The following is a 27,397-nucleotide window of genomic DNA, read 5'->3' as shown; positions in this document are numbered from 1 at the left end:
CTTTTAGCTTCCCCAATACACAGAGTTTTTTTTCATCTTCCAGTCTTTGCATACATTTTCCCTGTGCCCAGAACACTCTGCCCCAACTCGTTGCATGGCTGGTTTTGCATCCTTCGGGCTCCATCTTGAAAAGTATGTCCTCAGAAAGCTCTTTCCTGCCTATCCTATCTCAAGAAAGATTTCCTTCCTTTCTCACATTCTTTTCCTATCTTTCATAGTAATTATCACCATTTATAATACACAATATTCTAAATCCTTTGCATGCAATTAATGAATTAATATTTGTAAAGTGCTTAGAACAGTGTAAGGCACATAGTAAGTACTATATAAGTGATGATTTTAAAAAACAACTCCCATGATCCTCACAACGCTATCTGTGCTATTAATGTCACCTTTTTACAGATGGACGAACTGAAGAACAGAGAAGTTAAGTAACTTGTCCAGAGTTGTGCAGCTAATGTAACAGAGTCTAGCTACAAACTCAGTCTGGCACCAAAATCTACACGCCTAACCATTTTCTATATTTCCTTTTCAGTCCACGACCTAGCATAGTGTTTTGCACCTACTAGGAATTTTCAATAAATATCTGTTTAATAAATGAAGGGACAGCTCTAATAATAAAATAAAATTTACCTGTAATCCTACCACATAGAGATTTGGGGATTCATCCTTTAGATGTTTTTTCTAATGCAAGGTTAGACTTTTTACCAAAATCATAACGTTCAGAAATCACTTTGAGGAGCATAGATCAGGCATTGGTGTACAATATATTTGACATTTTATTCTTTGAAACATTTATTGATAATTTCAAGTCAATGTTCTTCCTTTAGACAGGAGGTAAAACGTGAGGGAAAGAAGGGCAAGTCTTTAAACAAAAGAGAAAGAATTTTCCTAAAATATTCTGGCCCTTCTTATCTCTAGGCAGAGGTTGCCAAACTTAAGCTAGAAAGTTTAGGGAAAGGATGAGGTATTATACTTCTTTAAATCAAGCGTGTTTTGAAATTTGTGGTAAGTATTATTTTTAGAAAATCAACTGGTAAGAGTTTTCTAAACGTTCCCAAAGCACAGCAAAGGTCCATTGTTTACCATACAAATCCAACAATCTATGATGATTACCTGGCTATGTCAGTGGGAAAATTGGATAAAAGGACAGCACTGACCACCAAAGGGCAAGGAAAGTAAGCAAAGGCTGCTGGTAAAACACCAAGAGGAAGCTTCTCCATACACTAGTTTACTCAGTCTCAAAAAAATTTTTTGTTCTTTTAAAACAGTTTCAGGGTAGATAACTTGTAGCAGCTGGTCATCAAATTTGCGTACACTCATGGAAGGCCTACATTGCTAAGACTGACTATGAATAATACATCTATCGGCTCTCCAGGGAGGATTGGATTGGTTTGTTGCTCCTTCACAGTGTCTTCCTACTGCCACTCAACAATAGCTGGATGAAGCCAGACCGTCGCCCTGAATGGTGTGTGGTTACAGTCACAGACACTGCATTTGTGGGCACCCTACATTTCTGAGATAGAGTTAGCTGATAGAATTACCAGAGCGTAATCAAATGCAGTCATTGCAGAGGGAGCCTTCTATCACATTACCTCTGAACATATTTTAATCTAGAAACACCATACACTGGATACAAAATCCATGACTACCTGACCTCTGGGCGTGGCCTGGGATATACTACTCTGAGCCATCTCCTATTTGCTTTCATGGGTAAATAGAAATCTTGAGCTAGGAACAGAGGGAGAGAATTTGAAAATTAAAACAGAGTCAAAGTCAGTATTTTTGAAGGCTCTTAAAAGAACAACAAAAGCAACAAAAAAAAGACAAGTTTAGATCACATCAGAGGTTCCCTATGTAGTCTTCAAAGCTGATTTCTTACAGTCAAAGCTACCCAGAAGAAGCAGGCACAGCATGATCAGGTTTTGCTCTATTATTCAATTGCAGCCAACTTCCAACTATTAAAAAAAAAAAAAAAAGAAAGATGATTTAGAATGACAGGATTGCTCATCTGTATTTCAAGGTCCTTCAACCAGTTTACTCCTTGATGTTCAGAGACCCCAAGATGGAGGTGAGTTTCTATTGCTACCGCTGTCGTTTTATCTCTTCGTGTTGACTGCAGCATGTGTTGGTTGAAGACTTAGAGCATATTGGTTTATGGGCAAGAAATATCATTGGATCATGTATTTGAAGTTCCTAACTGTAATCTAGTCACATTCTTAATGACACACACAAAAAGGAGTAAGAAGATTTTGGATTGTTGAATCATTGTTTCCAACAGTCAACTCCTATTATCATTACAGAAGGTAGGGTTGATCTTAGAAGAGTGGGGTTCAGGACCTGAGTGTTAAGTTCTTTAGTGGAAGGAGGCAGGGAAGCGTTGGTGGCAACAACGCCTGTTTTCTCCTCTGCCTCGGGGCCAGGTGCACCCTGTTGGAGTCTAGCAGAGATCTAAACACAGAAGAGAGGGTATTGGGGATGAGGCTAAGAGACTGTCACAGGCACACAGCCCCACAGTTTTCCTTTGAATATGGAAAGAGTCCTCTGATACATAACATCATATATTACATCTGTATTACCACTAAATGGGCCTGGTAGATAGAACAAACATCACCTACCAGCCAGAAACAATGATTCGCTGACCATCTTTGGTCTCCAACCACCAAGGAGTTTTGGTTTATCCATCTATAGACATTCTTAGTTGAATCCATCAGATTTGCAGTCATCCCAGCCATGGTTATTTTCTTCTCTTAAACTAGGCATATTAGTGAGGTTAGGCCAGCACCTCAGCACCAAATTTGGACTTCATAATAAAGTAAACTACACAGGGGATAGAGGTCAGCATGGTGAGCACTTTGCTGTTCATCCCTATTTGGGGCCCAGACTGAACTGTTTCCAGAGGGCCAGGTCGCTGTGATGTGCTGACCTCTTTTGCTCAAAGTATTCACTCTCAGGGTGATTTGTGAGCTGCTGCTGAGCACGTAATGATCAGGACAGCTGCAAAAGCAGTCATGGCCCCACATATGTTCACCTGAACTCAGTAAATCAAATTGGGTTCTATAGAAAAGTTCTGTTGGGTTCTGACTGGAACCTCTTAGGATTCACCTTTGGATTCTAAGATGGAGCTGAGTATTGGTATGGGAAGATGGTCTAGTTGCTTCTAGCTACCTGTAAGGGGCCCATGATGATTCTAAGGCTGTAGCTTGTCCTTTAGCAGAAAAAATCCTTTTAATATCTTGCAATCACACACAAAAATAACTATAATAATAACAGAAGCTGTTTTCCTGTGTGTAATGAGAGCGTTCCTCAAGCTTCTACCTTGTCTTGGTGGTTGCTCTTTTTTCTTTTTCTTAAGAGTCATGGCAAAAATTAAATTTTATCAGTTTAAACAGAATGATATTTTAGAAATTAGAATCTGGCTAACAAAGGGTCTTTTCTTCCATAGCAAGAAGGGCTTCCATAGCAAGAACTGCTCAGCAATGAGTATCTCAAGATACAAAGAAGGCTTGAGGATGAGTTTCAGGCTATAGCTTGGGTCATTAAAAGTCCTGCAAAACTAGAATTCATCTTTCTTTTCTCTTTTCTCTGTAGGCATTTAAAGATGCTTTTTCCCCTCAAAAATTAGACAACTTTAAAAAATTAAAATATATTTGACATATAACAAGGTGTAATTTTAAGGTATACAACATGTTAATTTGATCCATTTACATATTGTAATATGATTACCATTTTAGTGATAATTAGACCTCTATCATGTTACATAATTATCATTTTTTTAGTGGTTGGGATACTTAAGTTCTAGTCTCTTAGAACGTTTGATGATTATAATACAATATTGTTGTCTATACTCATCATGCTGTGCTTTAGATCTCTAGGGTTTATTCACTGCTCGTTGCAAGTCTGTACCCTTAAACAACATCTGTCTTATCCCCCCACCCTCCATCCCCTGGTAACCACTATTCTACTCTCTGTTTTTATGCGTTTAGCTTTTTTTAGATTCCACATATAAGTTATACCATACAGTACTTGTCTTTCTCTGACTTATTTCACTTAGCACAATGTGCTTAAGGTCCATTAATGTTATGGTAAATGGCAGGATGTCCTTCTTTCTCATAATATATATATGATAACTTCCATAAATGCACCCCAATGTTCATTGCAGCACTATTTACAATAGCCATGACATGGAAACAACCTAAATGTCCGTTGACAGATGAATGGATAAAGAAGATGTGGTACATATATACAGTGGAATACTACTCAGCCATAAAAAAGAATGAAACAATGCCGTTTGCAGTGACATGGATGGCCCTAGAGATTATCATACTAAGTGAAGTAAGTCAGAAAGAGTAAGACAAATACCATATGATACCACTTATATGTGAAATCTAAAATATGACACCAGTGAACTTATCTATGAAACAGAAACAGGCACACAGACATCGAGAACAGACTTGTGCTGCCAAGGGGGAGGAATGAATTGGGAGTTTGGGATTAGCAGATGCAAACTATTACATGTGGAATGGATAAACAACAAGGTCCTACTGTATAGCACAGGGAACTATATTCAATATCCTGTGATAAACCATAATGGAAAAGAATATGAATAAGAATGTATATATATGACATCTTCTTTATCCATTCATCCATTGATGGGCACTTAGGTTGTTTCCATGCCTTGGCTATTGTGAACAATGATGCAATAAACATGGGAGTGCAGGTATCTTATTGATATCCTGTTTTCATTTCATTTGGGTATATATCCAGAAGTGGAATTGCTGGATCATATGGTAAATCTATTTTTAATTTTCTGAAGAACTTTCATATTGTTTTCCATAGTGGCTGCACCAACAGTGTACAAGGGTTCCCTTTTCTCCACATCCTCGCCAACATTTGTTATTTCTTTTCTTCTTGATGATGGCCATTCTAACAGGTGTGAGGTGATAGCTCATTATAGTTTCAATATGCATTTCCCTGATGATTAGCAATGTTGAGTATCTTTTCATGTACCTGTTGGCCATTTGGACAACTTAGATAATGTTTTTTGTTTTGTTTTTGCGGTACGCGGGCCTCTCACTGCTGTGGCCTCTCCCGTTGCGGGGCACAGGCTCCGGACGCGCAGGCTCAGCGACCATGACTCACGGGCCCAGCCGCTCCGTGGCACGTGGGATCTTCCCGGACGGGGGCACGAACCCGCGTCCCCTGCATTGGCAGGCAGACTCCCAACCACTGCGCCACCAGGGAAGCCCAGACAATGTTTTATCTAAAATTATTTGGTGATAGTTTTCACGATCAAACAATAAATTCATTTCCAGGTAGATTTTTAAAGTAGTTTTAAGGCTCCTATAGAGATCATGTCTCATATATGCCATTTATTCCTTTATCCTGTAAATATCCCACAGATAAAGAGTACCTAGCCTTCCATACCTGGGCGTTCTTCAGCACTCCAACACTGAGACTGTTTTTCTCATTTTTAAGCTACCATAATTGTTTGCTCACTCTGTGCTGAGCACTGTGCCAGGAGCTTTAGATCGCTTATCTCATGTTCATCTAGCAATCCTGTGAGCTAGGTATTATTATTCCTATTTTTCAGAAGAGGAAACTAAGACTCCGAAAAGTTAAGGAACTTGCCTGATGGCACAGAGCTAAAGAGTGGAAAAGCCGGAATTCAAATCCAGGTCTCCCAACGCCTGCTTCCCCTCTGTGCTTTTGACTTTCCTGGGAAGCATTTCCCTTGTTCTTCACGTTCAGTTGGAGTAGCCTGTAATTTTGTTCATGTACCTCACTTTACAGTAAATATTAGACTGGTAAAGTAATCCTGCAGTGATGATGATGACGATAATTCTTCTTTTTCTTCTCTCTTTCTCCCCTCACTTTAAACAAAATATTTTTTTTGAGTTCTCTAACATTGGCATATATCTATAAATTCAAATTTTTGTACAATGTTTTATAGATATCTTTACCACATTTAGTGTTTACTCTATTTTTTGCTTGGAGAATTAATCTTACTTTTTTTGTCAAACATATTGCTTTAGCTTTTTAGGTTATATAATAAAGCAGAAGTCCACAGACTCATAAAAATTTAGATGGGGAAGAGGCCCTCAGAGATCTGTTCATCCAACCCCATCATTATATGGGCAAGGGAGGCCAGCCAGTGGTTGTGGGTCCCTTGGTTGAGTCAGAGCCTCAGTTACTCCCTTAAAACTGGAGGTAATTATACTACTTCTAAAAAGTTGTCCCAAAAGTTTGCAAATCAAGAAGCGATATCTAAATGGATGCTTTAAATTTTATTTAAAAGAATAAAAGACTCTTACCAAATGGCAGCTGGTTTTGCTCTGAACATTTTCAGGAGTATCGCTGAGACACGCTGCTACCACCAGACTGTGGCAGCTTGACAGGACTGCTCAGAGCAAGGCAGCCTCTTGAACTGGGTTCTGCCTGGGTTCTAATCAGAAGAGGGATGCTTGATGGCAGATTGGCCTCTGGGTGTTCAAAAGACCTTTTGGTTCCTTGCTCATATTTCTGTCAGTCCTTCTCTGCCTTTCTCCAATATACAAGGGAAAATCAGAAGAAGGGGACCAGAATGTCTGGGAGGACAAATGAAAAAGCACCAGAACAGAGTAGGCTGGTGGTTTGTTTGAGTTGAGTCTGCTTTCAGTGCCACACAAAGAGGCCCATCAGTGATGTGTGGACAAGTGACAGCCGTGGTACTTAAAAAAAAAAATCAATCCTTTACTTGCATTCCAAGCTCCTATTTGGGGAGAACAAATTTCAAATAGTACTTCCTAAGAGAAGTTGGTAAATATTTGGTCATTAACTAGAGACTAATGTCTCCCTCAAATTTTAATGAATAAAAAATTTAGCCCCCCTCCTTTCTAATTCTTTGCTTATATACCACTGATTATGTTCATGTAGGCTTTAGGATGAGTTACTCTTGGCTGTGCTTCCTGCCTTCATGTTTATAACTGCATTTCTCTAAACGAAAAGCATCCGTTTTGTTCCGGCATAGACACTAGGATAAGCATGGTTTCATACGTTAAATAAATTATATTTAAAATGAGGCTCTTTTTGTTTTGCACGGACTAAGACACACAACGAAGACAATCAATGAAAACCAGAAGGTCTGTTGCTACAATTAAGAACATCAAGACCAGGCAGCAACCGATAAAGGAGGTCAAGCCGCACATACATGGATGAAGCCGATTTCTCGGAAGATGCAACTTCTAAGAAACGGGAGGATTTGCCTTATGATGGGGACTTCTCCCAAATTCAGATGTACAACGATTACAATTTTACCTCAAAATATGACATCCTTGATGTCTCAAATCAAACGAATTTAACAGAAGAGGACCTTCAAGAAAAGGCTACACATAGAGAGACTTGCAGAAAGGCAGATATGGCCATGACTTTGGATAAAACAACTGAAAATGCTGTCAGCAAAAAATATAATAAAGAGAATCAATGCACCATAAATCTTCATATTCCATCTAACCAAGGAGACCCTTCAAAGTCAAACATTCCTGATATTTTACTCCATCATGTTTGCAAAGAGGAATTCTCAAAAGGTCAAGGCATTAATTGTGAAACTCTCCCAGAGATCTCTAATGCTGACAGTTTTGACGGAGCTATTATTAAAAATATTATTTTGCAGCATGTTACGAATTCTTGGCCAACAGAGCAAACCTCGGAACTCACTGACCAACTCAACTCCAAAAGCGATGGTGAAAACAGCAATAAGCCCAGGTGTTTGCCAACCACGACAGAAGAAAACACCTCTGATTTAGAAGATCCGGTCGCTGCTGGAGAAAGCAACCATCAGGAAAATTCAAATTTTCTAACTAAAATCAAGAGTCCAGGTGATAAAGAAAAAAGTTGCCAAGGGCAGACACCCCAGAAACAGCAGGCTGAAAAAGCAAGTTCAGGCAACAGGTTCAAATATGGCCAAGGTCAAGTTCATTACTGGTTCTCTGATTCCTCTAAGGTTGCTCCTAAAAATAACATAACTGACAAACCACTTACAACTGATAAACAAGCCAGCTTTTCTCCTAAATTGAGAGATAAGTCAGCTATTGTGCAAGATATTTCAGAAAGCATGTCTAGATCAAACGGTGTTGAAAAACAAGAGCAGAAATGGAAAACTCCTGAAACTTCACAACAGATAGAGGTAAGTGAAAGCTGTCTCCAGCAAACATATAAGCAGGGCCGCTACTCATCTATATCAGTGTGGGTCTCTGGAGGGTGCATAGAACTGAGGTGTAGGTCTGAGGTTCTGGGTTCTAGTTCTGGCCCAATACCTTGACCTCTCAGAAGCTCAGTGGGTCTTCTCCTGAGAAGAATCAGGGGCTGAACTAACAACAACACATAATAGAATAAAATCCAAGTTCTTCAACCTGGAATTTGCGTTTCCCTGTTTTTCATGTCATCCTACTCTTCTAAACTAAACTCCCCCCTCCCACCCCAGGAGTCATCCTTAGGTACCTGGCTGGCCCTGCCCTCTCTGAGATCCTGCCTTACGTGGAACATCCCACCTCTGCTTACCACAGACCTGCTCATTTTCATGGCCTCCTTCAATTCCCCACTGGCCACAGGACTTCTCAGAACCCCCTAGTCACAGTCTTTCCCATCCTTGTTTGTTTAGTGTTCTGTCAGAGCATTTATCTCAGCCCGCTTTGGATCCTAACGATTTAGAAACATCTGTTCCTTCCACTAGATTTGAAGACTCTGGAGGCAGCCACCTCGTCTCCATCTTTCCTTTGCCCAAGTTCCCCCAGAGGCCTAGCCTTCTGTTTGCACATATTATGTCCTTGGTTATGAATGCTCAATTGGACTGAATTAAGATCTTTAATAACACGCTTCAAGATTGTTATATTGGTAACTATTTAGTACAAAATTTTGCTAATGTTTACTTTACACTATTTCCCCTTTCTGCATCTTCCCATCCTTCCACCCACCTTCCCAGCATGCTGAGGCTCAGGATCTCATTGATTGTTTGAGGTTCAATGGTTAGGTAAGTTCACAGTAATGATCAAAGTAAACACTGTAGCTCTCTGGCACTTTGCCAGGACTGTATGATCTTTCCTTTAAGCATTCTATGAGGGGCCCCCTGACTGAACGTTCTCTGCCTATTTCCATTTCCACCTCTTTATGCTTCAGCTGCCTTCCCTTTCAGCTGAACGTTCTGGGGAGTTTGAGCAGAAGCCCCCACCCCTGACACACACACACATACACACATACCGGGAGCCAGCAGCCCACCTGGCCTCGACTGGGACGCTTCTCTCAGTCATGGAGAAATCTGCACCCCTGTGACACTGGGAAGTCTCCACTTTCCTCATTCTGCTTGCAGGAGAACACCCCTCGGTGGGCACAGTTCTCAGTGCCCTGTGGTTAGTAGGGGCAGAATGAATATCAAGTTCATCTGTCTCTGGCAATGGGAGCCTGAAGTCAGGTGTCTGATTTTCTCTCGTCCTGTCAGTTCAGGTTGGAGAACTGGACTCTATAGGTTCCACAGCCACCATATAATTGAGATATTCGTAATAACCACAGTCTAGTTTGACCACTACAGTAGGTCTCTGGCACTAGCGTGTTTGTGAGCTGTGTGTGTTGGGAACAATGGGAAGACCCTCAAGGTGAATCACTCCGAAATCTGAACTCTTATCCAGTTAGCCTGTGGTGAGTAGAAAAGGGCTGTGTGAACAATCACTATCTTGACACATTTTGGAACTTAACGCTTACTGTTATTGTTCTCTGGAGTGTGGCTACCATGTGTCTGAGTGTTAGTGAGAGCGCCAGCAATAGAGCCGGTGACGAGATCAACAACGGTCCTTTGTGGAACCTATGGTCTAGCTGTAGGAGAAATATGTGAGTATTCCTCGTAATAGTAACAAACATGATAGTAGTAACAAGCTAACATAAACGCTTACCATATGACAGATACTATGGTAACATTTAATTCTCATCACAACACTATGAGGTAGGTTCTATTACTATCCCCATTTTACTGTTGAGGAATTTGAGGTTTACAATGATGAAGTAATTGCTCTGGGTCACCTGGCAGATAAGTGTCAGAGTGGAATTTAACCTTGGCATCAGGGGCCCAGCTCTTGACACAACTGGGTGGCCTCCATGATGACCAGAACACATCGAGTCATACTGAGTAATGGCGTCATGATCACTATCAACAGTCACGTTTTCTTATCCTTTAAATGCGCAGATGGAGCCCATGGTACACATCCACCAAGAACATCTTGCAGGTACTAGCATTTTAAAAAATATTTATTTATTTAATTTTTGGCTGCATTGGGCCTTCATTGCTGTGCGTGGGCTTTCCCTAGTTGTGGTGAGCGGGGGCTACCCTTCGCTGTGGTGCTTGGACTTCTCATTGTGATGGCTTTTCTTGTTGTGGAGCACAGGCTCTAGGCGCACAGGCTTCAGTAGTTGCAGTACGTGGGCTCAGTAGTTGCAGCTCGCAGGCTCTAGAGCGCAGGCTCAGTAGTTGTGGCACACAGGCTTAGTTCCTCCAAGGCATGTGGGATCCTCCAGGACCAGGGATCCAACCCATGTCCCCTGCACTGGCAGGCAGATTCTTAACCACTGGTCCACCAGGGCAGTCCCAGTACCAGCATTTTTAAACCTCTTTGATTTAGATATACATTTTGAAAAAAAAAATTTTTTTTAAATAGTGATTGGTAGTGATTGCCACAGACTTCTGTTTTCTGTACTTAATAAAACTGCAGTGCAGCTGAGATGAATGGTAACCAAAACTTATTCTTTCTTACATAGGAATAGAATCTGAGACAATCTCTCTAAGATGCCATTGACTTCTCAGAAAGACCCTTCCTCAAGTTCTTCTTACACATTTCACACGATATCCCAAGGGAAACAGATGTGTCAGAAGTTAAAAGAACAGACTGATCAACTGAAGACTAAAGTAATACTTTTAAAGCTTATTATGAAAGATAGAAATAACCAAATTCAAACATAAGACACTATGCCCTTAACGAAATATTGCATTTTTTCACTGCAGGTACAAGAATTTTCCAAAAGCATAGCACAGGATTCTCCCTATCATTTGCAAGATAGGAGGCTGGTAATAAATTTTATCAAGTTTTAAAAATCTTTTTAGGGAATTTGACATGGGAAAATACAAATGACTTTATAGTATCATGTTTTCTCTACATTGGTGGGAATAGAAATGCTCTGATAAGAAATGCTTTGCTGAAGATGAAACTATCTTTGTGTTACAGGGACTAAAAGAGCTTAGAGCTTTCTGTTTCTATATGTATTTAGCCCTTTCTCCTTCTCAGGGGATCTATTACTTATGGCTGTCTTTCCTCAGCAGTCATCCCATAATAAATATGAGACCATGGTAAGTTCAAGAGAATAATATGTCAGCTGTTGTAAAGGGCAAGCACATCCAGATTTGATGGGTCCTGGGGGATACAGGCTACAAAAATCACCAGTATCTGGCAACTCAATATGTAAAACTTTGAAAACTTAAAATTAATCTTGAAGCCATGCTCTTCAGATCAAAACCTTTGACTTTCACATCCTTGCTTGTTGTTGCATTTAATCAAATCATTAATTTATGTTGTAACCATAGCCTTGTTCATCAGCGTCAGGGTCGTGGGAAGTGGGGGTGAAGCATGGCAGTGGGGCAAAAAGCTGAGACTACTAGAACCAGGGATGTGTGAAGTTGAAGATGTAGTTTAGGCCACTGGGTCAGCAGCAGGACAGATGGCCAGAAGTCCTGACATAAAGGACACGAGCAAAGCTCAGGGCAGTCTGTGCTTCAGAAACCAAACAGTATAGACAAAAACTAGGAGGAGGCAAATGTTGAGACACAGTTCATTATTCTTTCACCATAGTAATTAAATAACTCATACATTCATTTGACAGCATTTGTGGGGTACTTCCTATGACTCAGACTCTGTATCAGGCATTAGGAATTTGGAGATGAAGAAACACTTCTTTTTCAAGCGACTTATCGTCTCCTAGGAACAGACCAGTAAATCAACAAGTAACATGCAGCTTGGGAAAGGTTACATATGATACTAATGGCAGCACTGAAGAGGCTCACCCTTGCCAGTGAGACGGTACTTTAGAAGGCTTCCTGGAAGGGACTTCTGAGCTGGGCATGTAGGAAGAATATGGCAGAGTAAGGGCAAAGGTGTATTCCAGGAAAAGGAATCAGCAGGTGCAGTGGCACAGTGCTGAGAGTGTGAGGAACTGTGTGGCGGTGTAATTGACCAGATGGAGCTCAGGGGGAAGGGAGGAGACTGGAGAGGTAGATAAGGACTACATCATGAAAAGCCTTTACACCACGCTAAGGAGCTTAGATTAATTTCATCCTGAGGTGGAGTGATGGGGCAACACTGGAGGATTCAAAGCTGAGAAACAGCAAGCACCATGGGGGCAAGACTGTAGGGACAGAGATCGGCTAGAAAGCCATAATCCAGGTAACAAGTTATATGAAGTCCTAAAGCAAGGCTGGCAGTGAGGATGGAGAGGGCACAAATCCAAGAGTTTAAGGAAGTGGCGGCAGATTGAACCAGGTAAAGAAGAGAGGAGGCTTGGATGCATTCCAGATTTCTAGCTTGGGTAACCAAGGTCAGGAATAAAAGTGGAGGATCCAGTTCAGAATGGGTGTGCCAGGTAGGCAGGAGGCCAGATGTCACATTCAGTTTGGGACATTTTGAGGTACCCATAAGACATCCAATTGGAGAGGTCCAGTAGGCAATTAGAGCAATGGATCTGAAGCTCAGAGGAGTTGTTTGGGCCAGAAATGTAAATTTGGGTATAGTTTTATGTTGAAGCTGTGGGGTATAGGCGATTGCTCAGGCAAACACGCAGAGTAAGCAGTGAAGAAATCCAAAGATAGGATCATAGGAAGCAGAACCAGGGGCAGGTAAAAGAAGAGGGGTCCTCAAAGGAGATCGATGAGGAGAGACTCAAACGGTCGAGGCAGACCTGGAAGGGGCAGAGCTATAGAAGCCAAGAGAAAAGAGGGTTTTGAGAAAGAGGGAGTGGGCCACACCATCAAATCTTCAAGTAAGGAAGGTAAGCAAAATGTGCATTGGATTTGGCAACTGAGAGGTCATGAGGGAGCTTGGCAACCCTGATTTCAATGAAGTGGTGGTTCTACAGAAGCCAGATTGCAGGAGTTAAGGAGTGAATGATAAAGGAGATCTCCTAAAACCCAGGCTTTCAGAAACTGGGAGAACATAAAGTTTTAAAAGGCCAAGCAAAGCAGAGGAAACTGGTTCAAGGCATTAGCCTTCTTGAGGAAGTTTCAGGAAGTTTCTTCCTATGTTAGAGGGTATGTGGGGATTCGTGTCGGGACTGAGAGAAGAGGAGAGAGGTGACTCCTTAGGAAGGTGACTCCTTAATTCCGGGCCCATCTGGTTCAGTGAAGGAAGGCCAGACAGGGCTAAAACTAACTTTCTCAGGGTGAGCAGCACACGGAGAAAGCTTTTGGATTTTGCAGCAAACATCCTGGTTCTATGTGTTGATTGTACAAGCTTAGACATGTAGCATGTCTGCCTATCTTAGTTAAGAGAGTTAAATGAGGTACATTTATGGCAAGAAAACTATGCCCTATCTTCTTCTGAACACAATTAAAATTCCAAGATCCCAAATTATAATTCATAATTGGCTTGCTTCACTTTTCTCTTTCCTTTGAATACCTAATTCCTTCTCATGGCTTTAACCACCATTTTCATGCTACCAATTCCTAAATTACTAGTCCTCACTTCTCATCTGGAGCTCCAAATGTTTGTGTTGATCTTCCTTTGGATCTCCCACTCTTACCAAAAATTCTACCTTGCCCAACATTGACACCTTCATTCAAACTTGTTAGCCTTTCCAAATTCCTCAGTTTCATCAGGGGGTTCACATTCTTCCCACCTCCCACAGTAGAAACCTTTGAGTGTTGTCTGTGATATTTATAGTATCAGTCAGGGTCCTGGCAAGAACAAGAAGGCTTACTCCAGTGGAGTTACTGAGGAGAGCTTAGTAAGGCATTATTTTACAAAAGCATGGGCAAGGTTAAGGGAAACCAATAAGGGATAGAAAGCATCTCATGGAAGGAACAGTGGGGCAGAGGGACGGAGGAAGAGCAGATAATGGAGCATAACAAGAGTAGCAGTAGCTGTAGGGGTAGCTGACAAGTTCTGCGGCTTTTGATAGAGACACAGCCAATCCATGATGATACAGACAGGAGGAAACCAAGGAAATAAAGACCCTACCTCATCCTTCTTCAGTTCCTCTCTCCTGCTGTTGTCTTCCATTGGCTGAAATCAACCAAAGCCAGAGGCATGGGAGCCTATTGATACAGTGCATTGAAGGCCAGCCTCCTGGCTGGGGCACGGAGAAAGTTGGAGGGTGGATCTGGGGTGAGGAGAAATGGAAAACATCTACCACACTTGCCATTTTTTATACCTGTATAGCCAGTATGCTTCTAAACTTGTTTGTTTATTTTAATAATAGTAAGAACTAATAACAATGAAGATGAGAGCTACCATCTATTGAGGGTGTACTATGCTCCTGGCACTAAGCATTATCTCATTTAATTTTTACAATATGAGGTGAGGGCTATTATCTCAAATCAGAAAACTGAAACTTAGAGTTCAAGGTGACTAAAATCATACAATTAGTAGGTGACAGTCTGAACTTGAACCCTGGTGTGTCCGATTCTGTAATCCCATGATGCAGTATTCTTGCCTTTGGCAATATCTCTCCAATTCATCCTTTCCTCTCCATTTTCACGGATACTGCCTGATCCAAGCCCTCTTGAGTCCTTTAAGCCTGACTTAAGTCTCACTTCTTCCATTGAGCCATAGCAAAGTATTCCATCCCACAGTCTGTTTTCCCAACTGGAATAAAATCCCTGAGACTAGGGACTGTGCCTGATACAGCTTTTGTGTCTCTCACACTTTTGGCCCAGGACCAAACATGGGCAGTGCTCAGGGAATGTTTAGTGACTGGGGCTGCAGGGCTGCAGCCTCTGTGCATCGAGATAAGACCCTGACCTGTACAGTTTAAACATTCATCTGCATGAGGCTACATCTGGAAGACCCATTTGAAGTTTTTGACTAAACTTCCCGATGTTCCTTCCCCATTTCATCCCCCAAGTGCCACAGATTCAATCCCAGGTCCTCTAACTTCAGTTCTTTTCTAATATCTATGTGACTTCTGACATACTTCCTAGAGCCCCAGTTTCCTCCTCTATAAAACTGGGATAATAAATCTACTTTGCCACGTTTACAACATTGATGCATGGATTAAATAAGATAATGAATGGAAAAGTGCTCTATGAGCTAAAAATTATTCTGCAAATATGTAGGATTATGAATGTCCCATTAATAAAAATTTAAACACCTCCAAGTGCGTTCTAGGAGAGAAATCAGAAGTGACCATAGTTTTCAGCTATGTGCTATGAGGTGTCATAAATGCTGAGATGGGTCTTGGGTTGTCTATATTTTAGATGTCAGACTCTGAAACAAAACAATTGCCAGGAGAAGGATGATGGCTTTGTTTTGACACTACTGTGGGGTACATCCTCATTGTGTTTTGGGGAAAACCAACTACACACACAGGCTTACCTGTGAATGATTCCAGTGACTCCACTGTTACAAGTCCTCGAGAAAATGCAGGGACACCTCGAACTGCTGGAATAGGAGTTTCTGGCCAATAAGGAAAAGCATCTGACTTTGAAACAGCAAGTCCACAAGCATGAATCCCCAGCTGTCGATGAATTTGATCCAGAAAGGTGAGGCTTAAACTGTGTAAGGTGGAAGGGTCAGAGGTAATCTCCTTCAGGTGGGATTCTGATGCGGCTGATGGCTTAGTGCTTGGAGAGCCATTGGTCTTGGGTCAGCAAAAACTGTGCTCCCATTGAATAAGTGTCACCCCATGCAACAAGCAGTACGGAATTCCTGCTATGTGTAAGGTCCTGTGCAGGGCACTGACCCAGATAGAGTGCCCCAAATGAACAATGGTCTCCTGGAGGAGAGACATTGTGCCACCACCTTGCATTTTGTTGGATGTCATTATAATTGGTTCTGAGACTCAGAAGAGTACAAGAAACTCTAGAAAGGCTCACGTGTTAACCCCAGAGGACCCTCTCCTCTCCAAGCTCCTCCTGTCCTGTCCTCTCCTTCATCCCACTCCTGCCTTTATTTCCCCTGCCTGGTTCTTCTTTTCTGTCCCTCTTTTTCCTCATGCACAGACAATTCCAAAGAGACAGCAGGCAGGAATGAATCATTGTTACATTGGTTAGTGTTGGGGTAAGGGACCCACAAATCCTGATAAAGGCAAAATGTTAAGGCTTGAAGTCAAATGATTCCTGAATTAATTCACATTAGAAACTTGGCTGCACAATCATATCGAATGAAGATTCCAGCTGGCCATTCTGATGCCACCATGCCCCTCTCTTTCCAATCTAAATAATTTTAAGATGTAGTCCAGGACTCAAGGCTAGGATTGTTTCCATATAATTTCCTGGGATGAATTTAAAGAACCCATTTAGTAGGCTTAATATTTGTAAGTTCAGCTCTTTCTATTCATAGCATTTTAACACGAATTCATTCTTGATGCCAAAATATTTTAATGGTTTATATTTTGGCACTAGCGTCCTGAGATATTACTTCTTCAAAATGAATGAAATCTCTGTCTATTGTTATTTCAATACTGAGTAATTAGACAGCAAGGATGAGGTTTTAATATTGATTTTTTTTCCCCCAAAGGCTTTTTTTTCTTGGAAAAAAAGGATCTCCACATGCTTTCACTATTTGTTTAAAAACTAATAGAGTAAGGATATTTATTTTCCAAGAAATCCCACTTGTTTTGGCAGTCGTCTTAAAGACAGGCCTCTGTGCGCATTAAGACCAAAGTTATGCAATGCCTTATTTATATCCTAGTTACACCCACACTGCGCCTGGCCCCAGTATAAATCAAAAGAGTTTCAACTGCAATTATATCCCATATACAGGAGAAGCTGTCAACACTGGGGCAAGGGAAGGACTCAGCCTCTCCCAAAACTCACCTCAGAACTGCCTCAGAGCAAAGTGTGCTCAGCTCCTCTTGTTCTCAAATGGGCAAAATGTGGCAAAGAGCAGAACCCAATCCAACCCTTGAGGTTGTGGTGTGTCGAGAACCTTCTAAATGATGGGTCCAAAGGCTACTGTTGATGGCTTTCTGTAAAGGAAAGAATTGTGCAAATTAATTGGCTAATTGCTTAAGTCAGCTATTGTGCTCTTATTAAAACCTTCTTATTATTGCCTTTGAAAGGTAATATTCAAAAATATTGTTTGGATTTCATGTATCTTGTTTGTCAGAATGTAGTCTGATGGTCATTTGTTTCTTTCACACACTAGCACCAGAAGCCAAGGAGTCAAGAAATGGGGTTCTGCCTCCATCAATCCCTCCTCCCTGATACTATCGGCATACACTCTTGTCTTCTATTTTACAGAAAAGATCACAAATTCCCTCAAGAAATGTCTTTTCTCCACCTCCAGTTCTGCATGTTTTCACCTCCTCTTTCTTCCTTCACTCACCTTCCAACCTCTCCAGCCTTGGTCCTTGAGCCTATCTCTTCCCGCTACCTTGAGGCCTCGCTCCATCATTTCACTTCCTTTAAATTTTCAGTCTCCCCTTGTCACCTGATGAATTCCCTTCTGCCTGCCAGACTAGAACATATTTTCCTATATTTTACTTATCAGTCTGGTTTTCCAGGTTTAGATCTTTGTCCCACCACTCGTTGAATAGGGCAGCCTTTCCCCATTGGTAAAAAGCCACTTTTATCATATACAAAACCCCCATGTGTACATGGGATTGGATCTATCCTCCCCATTGTTCTGTTTCTATTTCTACATTAACCACATAGTTCTAAATTACTATAGGTTAGTGTATATTTTTAAATGTTTCTTCTTTTAAACTTTCTTTAGCTATTCTTATATACTCTTCTTACTAATAAACTTTATAATCAGCTCAGCAAATTTCTTTTTTTTCATTGATAGAGTCACTTTTATTGAGAAATATAGTTTTAGGAACCAAATTTCTTTAATAAAATTCCATTTGAATTTTGTTTAGGATTTTGTTGAATTTACAGATCAGTTCAGGAAAAATTAAAATCTTTGCAATGAGTATTCCTATCCCATTCCCATGAAAACATCCCCAGCATGTTTTCTTCATGTAGATTTTACATGTTTTGTCAAATTTGTTCTTAGCTATTTTGTACCTTTTCTGTGTTTTCTTTTAAGAGTCAAGATTATACACATACCTTATAAAAAATATTTATTTGGCTGCATCAGGTCTTAGTTGCAGCACGTGCGATCTTCCTTGCGGTATGCGGGATCTTTCACTGTGGTGCATGGGCTCTTTGTTGCGGCACGTGGGCTTCTCTCTAGTTGTGGCATGGGCTCTAGAGCACGCGGGCTCAGTAGCTGTGGCATGTGGGCTCTCTAGTTGTGATGCATGGGCTCCAGACCGTGGCAGGCTCAGTAGTTGTGGCGCGCAGGCTTAGTTGCCCCACAGCATGTGGGATCTTAGTTCCCAGACCAGGGATCGAACCTGCGTCCCCTGCATTGGAAGGCAGATTCTTGACCGCTGGACCACCAGGGAAGTCCCTCTGTGTGTTGTTAATAGATGTTTTCTCTAATCCATATACAGGAAATAAAGAAAATTGTATGTTTAACTTATACGGGGCTACCTGACACAATCTTGTTCTTACTATTTCGTTGATTTTCAGTTTGACTGTCTTAGTTTTTAGGTATGACAATCAGAAACAAATACTAGTTCCCCTCAACTTCACTTTTCCCCTTAAATATTTATACATTATATCTTTTCTTCCCACCAACTTTTCTATATCACATTTCTTTTTATTGCTTTATTTCATTTGCTAGGTTTTCCCAAAAAACATTGACTAATACTTGTGAAAACAATCATTCTTGTCATGTTCCTAATGGTATTGGGAATTCTTCCAAGTATAATGACTTCTGTAGGTTCACGTAGATAAGCTTTATCGAGAAAGTTTCCATCTATTCCTAGCTTACTAGAATTAGATATTTTTAAATTTAGGAAAAAGTTTAATCAAATGGGGTTTAGAAATCTATTTAATCTCCTTTATGAATCTAGTGAAATATATTAATAAATATCCTAATGTTTATCTATAGAATCAGTTGGGAAAATTTCCCCTTTCTTTTTATGTTCCAGAAGAGTTACTTAAGGTCTTTGGTAAACTCACCCATAATCCCACTTGGATTTGGTGCTTTTGGGGGGGCAAAATCATAAAACCCCTAGAACATAACATAGTAGAATACCTAGATGACCTTTGTTATGGTGATGGTTTTTGAGATACAACATCAAAGGCACCACCCATGAAAGAAATAATTGATAAGCTAGACTTCAAATTAAAAACTTCTCCTCTGCAAAAGACAATGTAAAGAGAATGAGAAGATGAGACACTTCTCGTAAAGGACTGTTATCCAAAATATGCAAAGAACTCTTACAACTCAACAGTAAGAAAAAAACCCAATTAAAAAATGTACTAAAGATCTTAACAGACACCTCACCAAAAGAAAACATACAGATGGCAAATAAGCATATGAAAAGATGCTCCGCATCATATATCATCAGGGAAATGGCAAATTGAAACAACAATGAGATACCACTACACACTATTAGAATGCCCAAAATCTGGAATGCTAAAAACACCAAATGCTGGTGAGGATGTAGAGCAATAGGAACTCTGCTTTATTGCTGGTGGGAATGCAAAATGCTACAGCCAGTTTGGAAGACAGTTTGGCAGCTTCTTTCAAAACTAAATATACTCTTACCATATGATCCATCAATCATGCTCCTTGGTATTTACACAAAGGAGATGAAAACTTATGTCCAAAAACATGCACATGGATATTTCAAGCAGCTATATTCAGAACCATCAAAACTTGGAAGCAACCAATATGTCCTTCAGTAGATGAACTGCACTAATTAACTGTGGTCTATCCAGACAATGGAATATTATTTGTGCTAAAAAGAAACGAGCTATCAAGTCATGAAAAGACATGGATGAAACTTAAATGCATATTACTAAGAAAGAAGCCAATCTGAAAAGGCTACATGTTGCATGATTCCAATTATGTGACATTCTGTAAAAGGCAAAACGGGCAAAAACAAAAAGATCAGTGGTTGCTAGGGGTTAGGGTGGGGGGAGGGTTGAATAGGCAGAGTACAAAGGATTTTTAGGGCAGTGAAAATACTCTGTATGATATCATAAAGGTGGACACATGTCATTATACATTTGTTCAAACCTATAGAATGTACAATACTAAAAGTAAATCCCAATGTAAACTATAGACTTTGGGTGATTATGATGTGTCAATATAAGTTCATTAATTATAACAAATGTACCACTCTGGTGGGGATGTTGATAATGGGGGAGGTTATGTATGTGTGGAGGCAGGGGGTATATGGGAAATCTCTGTATCTTCCTATCAGTTTTGCTGAGAAGCTAAAACTTCTCTAAAAAAAGGTATTAAAAAATTATACCACTCACATTCTCTGATCACTGGAAATTAATAATAAAAAGATAGTAAAAATCTAATCAGAAAATTTTAACACTCATCTAAATAATTCTTGTGTTAAATAGGAAATAAAAATGGAGGTTAGGAATAATCTACAAGTCAATAATAAATGAGAAAATAACATGAAAACCAATGTAATGTAGCTAAAGTAGTACTCTGAAGAAAATTTATAGTTTTAAAATGCATTTATTGGGGGGAAAGTTCAAAACCAATAAACTAAGAATTCAAACCAGGAAGGCAGAAAAAGAACATCAAAATAAACCCCCCAAAAGGAAGAGATTCATAAAAGGAAGGAGAAATAAATGAAGTTTAAAATAATTTAATCAATAAAACATTTTCTTTGAAAATATCTATAAAATAAACCACTGGAAAGTCTGACTGAAAAGCATAAATAACATAAAGAATGAGAAAGGAAAAATATCAGAATAAAAATTTTAGATCAAATGGGATTGGACAACTTCATATCAACACAGTTTAAAATGTAGATGAAATGGACAAATCTCTAGGAAAATATAAATTATTAAACTCTACTCAAAAAGAGGTAGGAAATCTGAAAAGACTAATAACCAGACAAAAACAGAAAAGATTGTAAACAGTCAAACCCCCAAAATGTACCAAATCCAAGTGGGACTATGGGTGAGTTCAACAAAGACTTTAAATAACTCTTCTGGAACATAAAAAGAAAAGGGAAAATTTCCCAACTCATTCTATACATAAACATGATCCTTCTATTCCCAGTCTATGATCTATTTTGGGCTGATTTTTGTGAAGAGTGTAAGGTCTGTGTCTAGATTCATTTTTTTTTTTGCACATGGATGTCCAGTTGTTCCAGCACCATTTGTTGAACAGATTATCTTTGTTCCGTTGTATCACCTTTACTCCTTTGTCAAATATCAGTTGACTAATTTTATGTAGGTCTATTTGTAGGCTGTCTATTCTGCTCTTTGGTCTCTCCATATAAACTTTATTTTTTAAAACATTTATTTTATTTATTTTTTGGTTGCATCAGGTCTTAGTTGCGGCATGTGGGATCTTTCATTGTGACACAGGCTTCTCTCTAGTTGTGGTGTGTGGGTTTTATCTCTCTAGTTGTGGCATGTGGGCTCTCTAGTTGAGGCACGTAGGCTCAGTAGTTGTGGTGGGCTTAGTTGCCCCACGTCATGTGGGTTCTTAGTTCCCTGACCAGGGATCGAACCCAAGTCCCCTGCATTGGAAGGAAGATTCTTTACCACTGGACCTCCAGGGAAGTCCCCATATAAAATTTAGGGTCAGTTTGTTAATAGCTACAAAAGAAGTTGCTGAGATTTTTACTAGGATTGCACTGGATCTATAGATCAAGTTGGGAAGAACAGATATTTTGATAATATTGCGTCTTCCTATCCATGAACATGGACTATCTCTCCATTTATTTAGTCCTTTGATTTCACTCATCAGAGTTTTGTAATTTTCTTCATAGAGACCTTGTGCATATTTTTTTAGATTTATACCTGCATATTTAAGTTTTTTGGATCTTAATGTAAATGGTACTATGTTTTAAACTTCAAATTCCACTTGTTCCTTAAAAGAATATAGGAGGGCTTCCCTGGTGGTGCAGTGGTTGAGAGTCTGCCTGCTGATGCAGGGGACACGGTTTCGTGCCCCGGTCCGGGAAGATCCCGCATGCCACGGAGCAGCTGGGCCCGTGAGCCATGGCCGCTGAGCCTGCACATCCGGAGCCTGTGCTCTACAACGGGAGAGGCCACAACAGTGAGAGGCCTGCATACTGCAAAAAAAAAAAAAAAAAAAAGAATATAGGAAAGTGATTGATTTTCATATATTAACCTTGTACCTTGCAACCTCACTATAATTGCTTATTAGTTCCAGAAGTTTTTTTGTTGATTCTAATTTTCTACACAGATGATCATGTCATCTGTGGACAAAGACAATTTTATTTCTTCCTTTCCAACGTGTATACCTTCTCTTTCTTTTTCTTGTCTTGTTGCTTTAGCTAGGACTTCAAGTACAATGTTGAATAGGAGTGGTGAGAAGGAATATTTTTGCCTTGTTCTTGATCTTAGTGGGAAAGAACTGGTATAATTTTTAATGTTTTGGAATTTGTTGAGATTTTTCTTTGTGGAGTAATATGAGATAAATTTTTATAAATTTAATGAATTTGAGGAAAATTAATTATTTGGGGGCAAAATATATATTTATATATGCATGTACATATATACACATATACCTATATGTACATATACCTATGGATCAAGCTTGTTAATTAAGTTATTCAGATTTTTCATATCGTTCTTTTTCAGTTGATATAAATCACTATTTTCCTAGAATCATAGCTCTTAGAACTGTAAGGGACTTCAAAATAATCAGATCCAGATAAGCAAAATATTGTTATCTCATGTTATAGTTGAGACATTGGAGGCACAGAAAGATTAAGTGATTTACCAAAAGATACACAGCTAATGAATAACAAAATGAGAATTAGAAATATAGAACATGATAAATATAATTAGCACTACTGTACGTTATATATGAGAGTTGTTGAGAGTAAATCCTAAGAGTTCTCATCACAAGGAAAAAAATTTTTTCTTATTTCTTTAATATTGTATCTATATGAGATGATGGATGTTCAGTAAATTGTTGTGATAATCATTTCGTGTTGTATGTAAGTCACGTCATTATGTTGTACACCTTAAACTTGTCCAGTGCTGTATGTCAATTATATCTCAATAAAACTGGAAGAAAAAATTGAGTATTAGAGCCCAGGCCTTTGCAGTGCAACTATAAACAGGATGCCTGTCAGGGAAGGTGTCCATTACCCTTCCTGTCTGAAGATAGATGGCATTAAAAATGTAGATCAATGTTATATTCAAGAACTGTTGTTACTAATTAGAATGTTGACTGCATACTCAATAAGATGCCTGTGTGTTTATATTTACCTAGAAAAGTAGAAGGTGAAATCTTCACGTTGGAGATGCTACTTGAAGATTTTAAAGAGAAAATTAATAAAGGCAAATATACTTCAGCTGTCTCTCTTCCCGTGAGTTCTCAAATCAACCTGGATGACTTGTCATCCACATCCTCTCCATCCTCAAATGAGGTAATATAGCAGCCTACAGCCTAATTTCATGCCAAGAAAAATGGTTTTTATGTATTTATGGAATCCTAATTAATGGAATCACTAAATTCTATCTTAACATTTCATGAAAATTTAACTTTCCAAAGGCCTATGAATCATATTATATAAAGTGGAACCAGCTTTTAAGAATTAGAAGCTATTTCAAGTGTTGGTTTTTGAAATATCTTATTGGTTTAGGATGTAACAATGCAGCTTAAACTGATGAACTGCTAAAGAGCTATTTCTTCTGGATGAATAGTAACATTTTTTGTAGATCTTGATTGCCTGGGAGAAATAATTTTTCTTCTTAATAGTTTTGTACTATTTCTGCTACATAAAGAATAACACACTCAGTGAAAGAACCATTTCTCATGAGTCCACTTCTACATTTTCTTTCTCTCAAGTTAAATTCTTTTGGATTGTCTACATATGCAAAACCAGGAATTCAAATCAATTACCAGTGTCTTTCTATAGTACTTTTTGTAACCTTAACTATCAGAACATTTCAGAATACATGAAAATTCTGACAAATGGAATCGTCTGGATAATTGCCTTAAATTGACTGTATTTGAAGACAGAGCCCATGGCTGTTATTCAAAACTTGAATAGGTTTTTGTCAGAGTTTAGGACAGGATATTGAAGATTATATAAATGTTAGCCCTTCCAAACCAGTATGTTTGCCTCCTCAAAACCCTTACCTGCCTGGCAAAATCCCATTCATTCAAGGCCCATCTTCAGAGTTAGCCCACTAACTCTGAAGGTTAGTTATATAACCTTGATGCATAGCCGCCCACTCCAGGCAGGATTCTTCATCCCAGCCTCTGTGCCCCCATAGCGTCATGTCTCATTTGTCCTTGTGCCTTTGTACCCATCTTTGTAGCCCGAACAACTGACTGAATGCCTGGTATAGAGTGAGTACTCAGTATAGTAAACTCTGCACCACTGTGGATTTAACAAATGATCCCCAAGGTTCGCAGCTGGTTCTCTCTCTAGTCCTGAACTGAAATTAGCTTCAACATGGTGTGAGTGAGCCTAGTGAGGCAGCCCAGGCTCCTGCTCAGCACTCCCCTCAGGTCTGGGTTTGCTCTTCTTAACTGGCCCCAAGTGTATAGCAACTGTTGTGAGATGATGAGGACTCTATAACTTTGTGATAAATAGCCCTGAAAAGAGAGTCTACCTCTAGTATTAACCATTCATTCAGTAAATATTTCTTGCTAAATGCTAGGCACTTTTCTAGGTATTGGGGATACAATATAAACAAGGCAGACAAACCACCTGCCCTCAAGATGCTTACATTTCCATGAGGGACACATACAACAAACAGATAAAATTAACGTGGAATTACAGAATGTTAAAAGTGCTATGTAGGTGCAAGTAATAATGCATTCCTTAGGACTGTGAAGCCAGACTGCCTGGGTTCAAATATCAATATGAGCTCTGTCATTAATCAGCTTTGTGACCTTAAGAAAGTTATATAAACTCTCCGTGCCTCAGTTTCCTCCTGTATAAAGTGAGGATAATAATATCTGTCTAAGCTTCCAACTCCTTTAGCAAAAAGTCTTTGCAAACTGTAAAGGTCTGAGCCAACGGAACTATTATGTCTACTATAATTTTGTCATTATCATTTTAGACCCAGGGGTTTTTAATTCCATTATTTCTAATTCCTTTATAATGAAATATCTCAAAGCTGGCCCCCAGACCAGCAGCATTGGCTTCACCTGGCAGCTTCTTGGAAATTTTAATGATATTATTAGGACGTTTAAATGAGTTAATATACGTACTTAAAACAGGGCCTGGCTCACAGTAAGCACATTATCTGGGTGTTAGGTACCGTGACAATTAGGTGATGGGATATGACCAAAAGTAACTCACAGTGGGAGGGTAGGGTCAGAGGTGAGATCTGAATTGAGTACTGGGGGATAAGAATGAGGTAGCTAAGTGAGGAGTCCGGGGAAAGGGACTCCAGGCAGGATGTGATGGTGCCTTAGGGGTGGTGTGGAAATGGAGAACCCATTTTGAGTCACCTCCTGTGCAACAGCAGCCCTAATGGCAAGTCCCTCTCTGCGGCTCCCCAGTTACCCAAGGAGCATCCTGGCCATCCTGCGTGGCGCCGGGGCCATGTGGGTGAGAGGCGACAGGGCGCCGCCCCCACCCCCCACCGGCACAGACACAGGAGGCCCCCTCTTCCGAGGAACTTGACAGGCTGGTCCCACAGCCCAGCAAAGAGGGCAGCGACGGGCCCCTCCCGAGGGTCCGAGAAGGGAGACGTGGACTTGGACCACCGCTTCCACCTCCGGGAGCCTGGCTTCCTTGGGGGCCCTCTCTCCGTAGAGACGCCCAGGGGAGGGAGGGTGGGAAAAGGGCAAGTGGTCACTTGGCCCCACTGTCCCAGGAGTGCTGAAATTAAATTCCCAGTGACTCTTCACCAGATTAAACAAAACCCAAATAATCCCCCAAAGTGGGGCGCCCAGGTAGCTCAAGAACTGACTCTAAAATTCAAAATGCTTTTTTTTAAAAAAAAAACAAAACTAGACTAACCAGATCAAATGACCATGAGGTTGTCTTCGGCTTCCGGAGTAACGTCCTGCAGCCCCATCCTGGCTCTGCTCAGTTCATTGCCTTGGCTCTTTAACCAACCAGTATGGCTGAACGTGACTCTGAAATTGGCATAATTAAGATCACTTGGCTCTTATACTAACCGGCGCCCTGGGTGTTAGTGCTGGTGAGAGCTGCCTGTATTGCTAACCCTCTCCACTCTTTCAGAACTCAGGAGAAACCTGCCTGAAGTACCTGTTCTAGATCAGGGCTTCTGCAACTGCAGTCTGCCGTGGACTCACCTGCAGATCTTCCTGAAACGCTGGCTTTGATTCGGTAGGTCTGGGGTGAGCCGGCAATTCTGCATTTCTAACAAGCTCCCAGGTGATGTCAATGCTGCTGGTCTGGGGACCACACTTTGAGATGATTTCATTATAAAGGAATTGGAAATACTGGGATTAAAAGCCCTGGGTCTAAAATAATAATGACAAAATTATAATAAGCAATAAACAGCAATAATTCTGTTGGTTTGGAGTTTTGCTGTTTGCATAGACTTTTTGCAGAAGAAAAATTGGAAGCTTAGAAAGGTGAAGAGATTTGCCCAGTGCAAATGACAGGAGACACTGGATCCCAGGTCTCCCAGTTCAGGCGGAGGGCACCCCCCCTACATTCTGCTAATGTAAATCTGCCTTAACTGTGAAGTGCGAAGATACTCCCTGAAGGCCCAGAAGTAATAAAAGAAAACACAGGGGAAAAATGAAGCAAAAAAAACCTCATTATTTTTTAAATTATAAAAGTGATACAGGCTTATTGCAAAAAAATCAGAAAATAGAGAAAAGTATACAGAGGAACATTTCACTGACAGAAAAACCATTGCTAATATTTTAGGGTATATCTGGTCTTTTTTTTTCTCTGATACACATACACATTTTTACAAAAATGGGATCATACATGTATTGGGGGCTTTTTTAAGAATTTTTGATGTGGACCATTTTTAAAGCCTTTACTGAATTTGTTACAATATTACTTCTGTTTTACGTTTTGGTTTTTTGGCCGAGAGGCATGTGGGATCTTAGCTCCCCGACCAGGGATTGAACCCGTGCCCCCTGCATTAGAAGGCGAAGTGTTAACCACCGGACCGCCAGGGAAGTCCCCATACATGTATTGTTTTAGG

At 40.1% G+C, this 27,397-nt stretch overlaps 1 protein-coding gene and 1 long non-coding RNA gene across 2 annotated transcripts in view; one reads left to right on the top strand and one right to left on the bottom strand.

Annotated features, from left to right (window-relative positions):
- Positions 1–775: 775 nt before the first annotated feature.
- On the bottom strand, positions 776–26,533 carry LOC113614621 (uncharacterized). Its single transcript, XR_003430694.1, has 5 exons — positions 26,227–26,533; positions 17,042–17,193; positions 15,600–15,778; positions 14,244–14,385; positions 776–1,958 (listed from the first exon to the last, which is right to left on the bottom strand). It is a non-coding gene; the product is annotated as an uncharacterized LOC113614621 (long non-coding RNA).
- AKNAD1 (AKNA domain containing 1) overlaps positions 7,190–27,397 on the top strand; it is a 34,515-nt gene continuing 14,307 nt past the window's right edge. Inside the window, 8 exon segments of the mRNA XM_027096280.1 lie at positions 7,190–8,164; positions 10,211–10,250; positions 10,780–10,791; positions 10,794–10,927; positions 11,024–11,086; position 11,619; positions 15,634–15,766; positions 23,514–23,670. Coding sequence (XP_026952081.1) covers positions 7,190–8,164; positions 10,211–10,250; positions 10,780–10,791; positions 10,794–10,927; positions 11,024–11,086; position 11,619; positions 15,634–15,766; positions 23,514–23,670 — 1,515 coding nt within the window.

Source organism: Aethalodelphis obliquidens, unplaced genomic scaffold (assembly GCF_003676395.1).
Source record: "Aethalodelphis obliquidens isolate GAN/ISIS:26980383/991018 unplaced genomic scaffold, ASM367639v1 scaffold100, whole genome shotgun sequence".
Lineage (NCBI taxonomy): Eukaryota > Metazoa > Chordata > Mammalia > Artiodactyla > Delphinidae > Aethalodelphis > Aethalodelphis obliquidens.
This window is presented reverse-complemented; position numbering and strand designations above follow the sequence as displayed.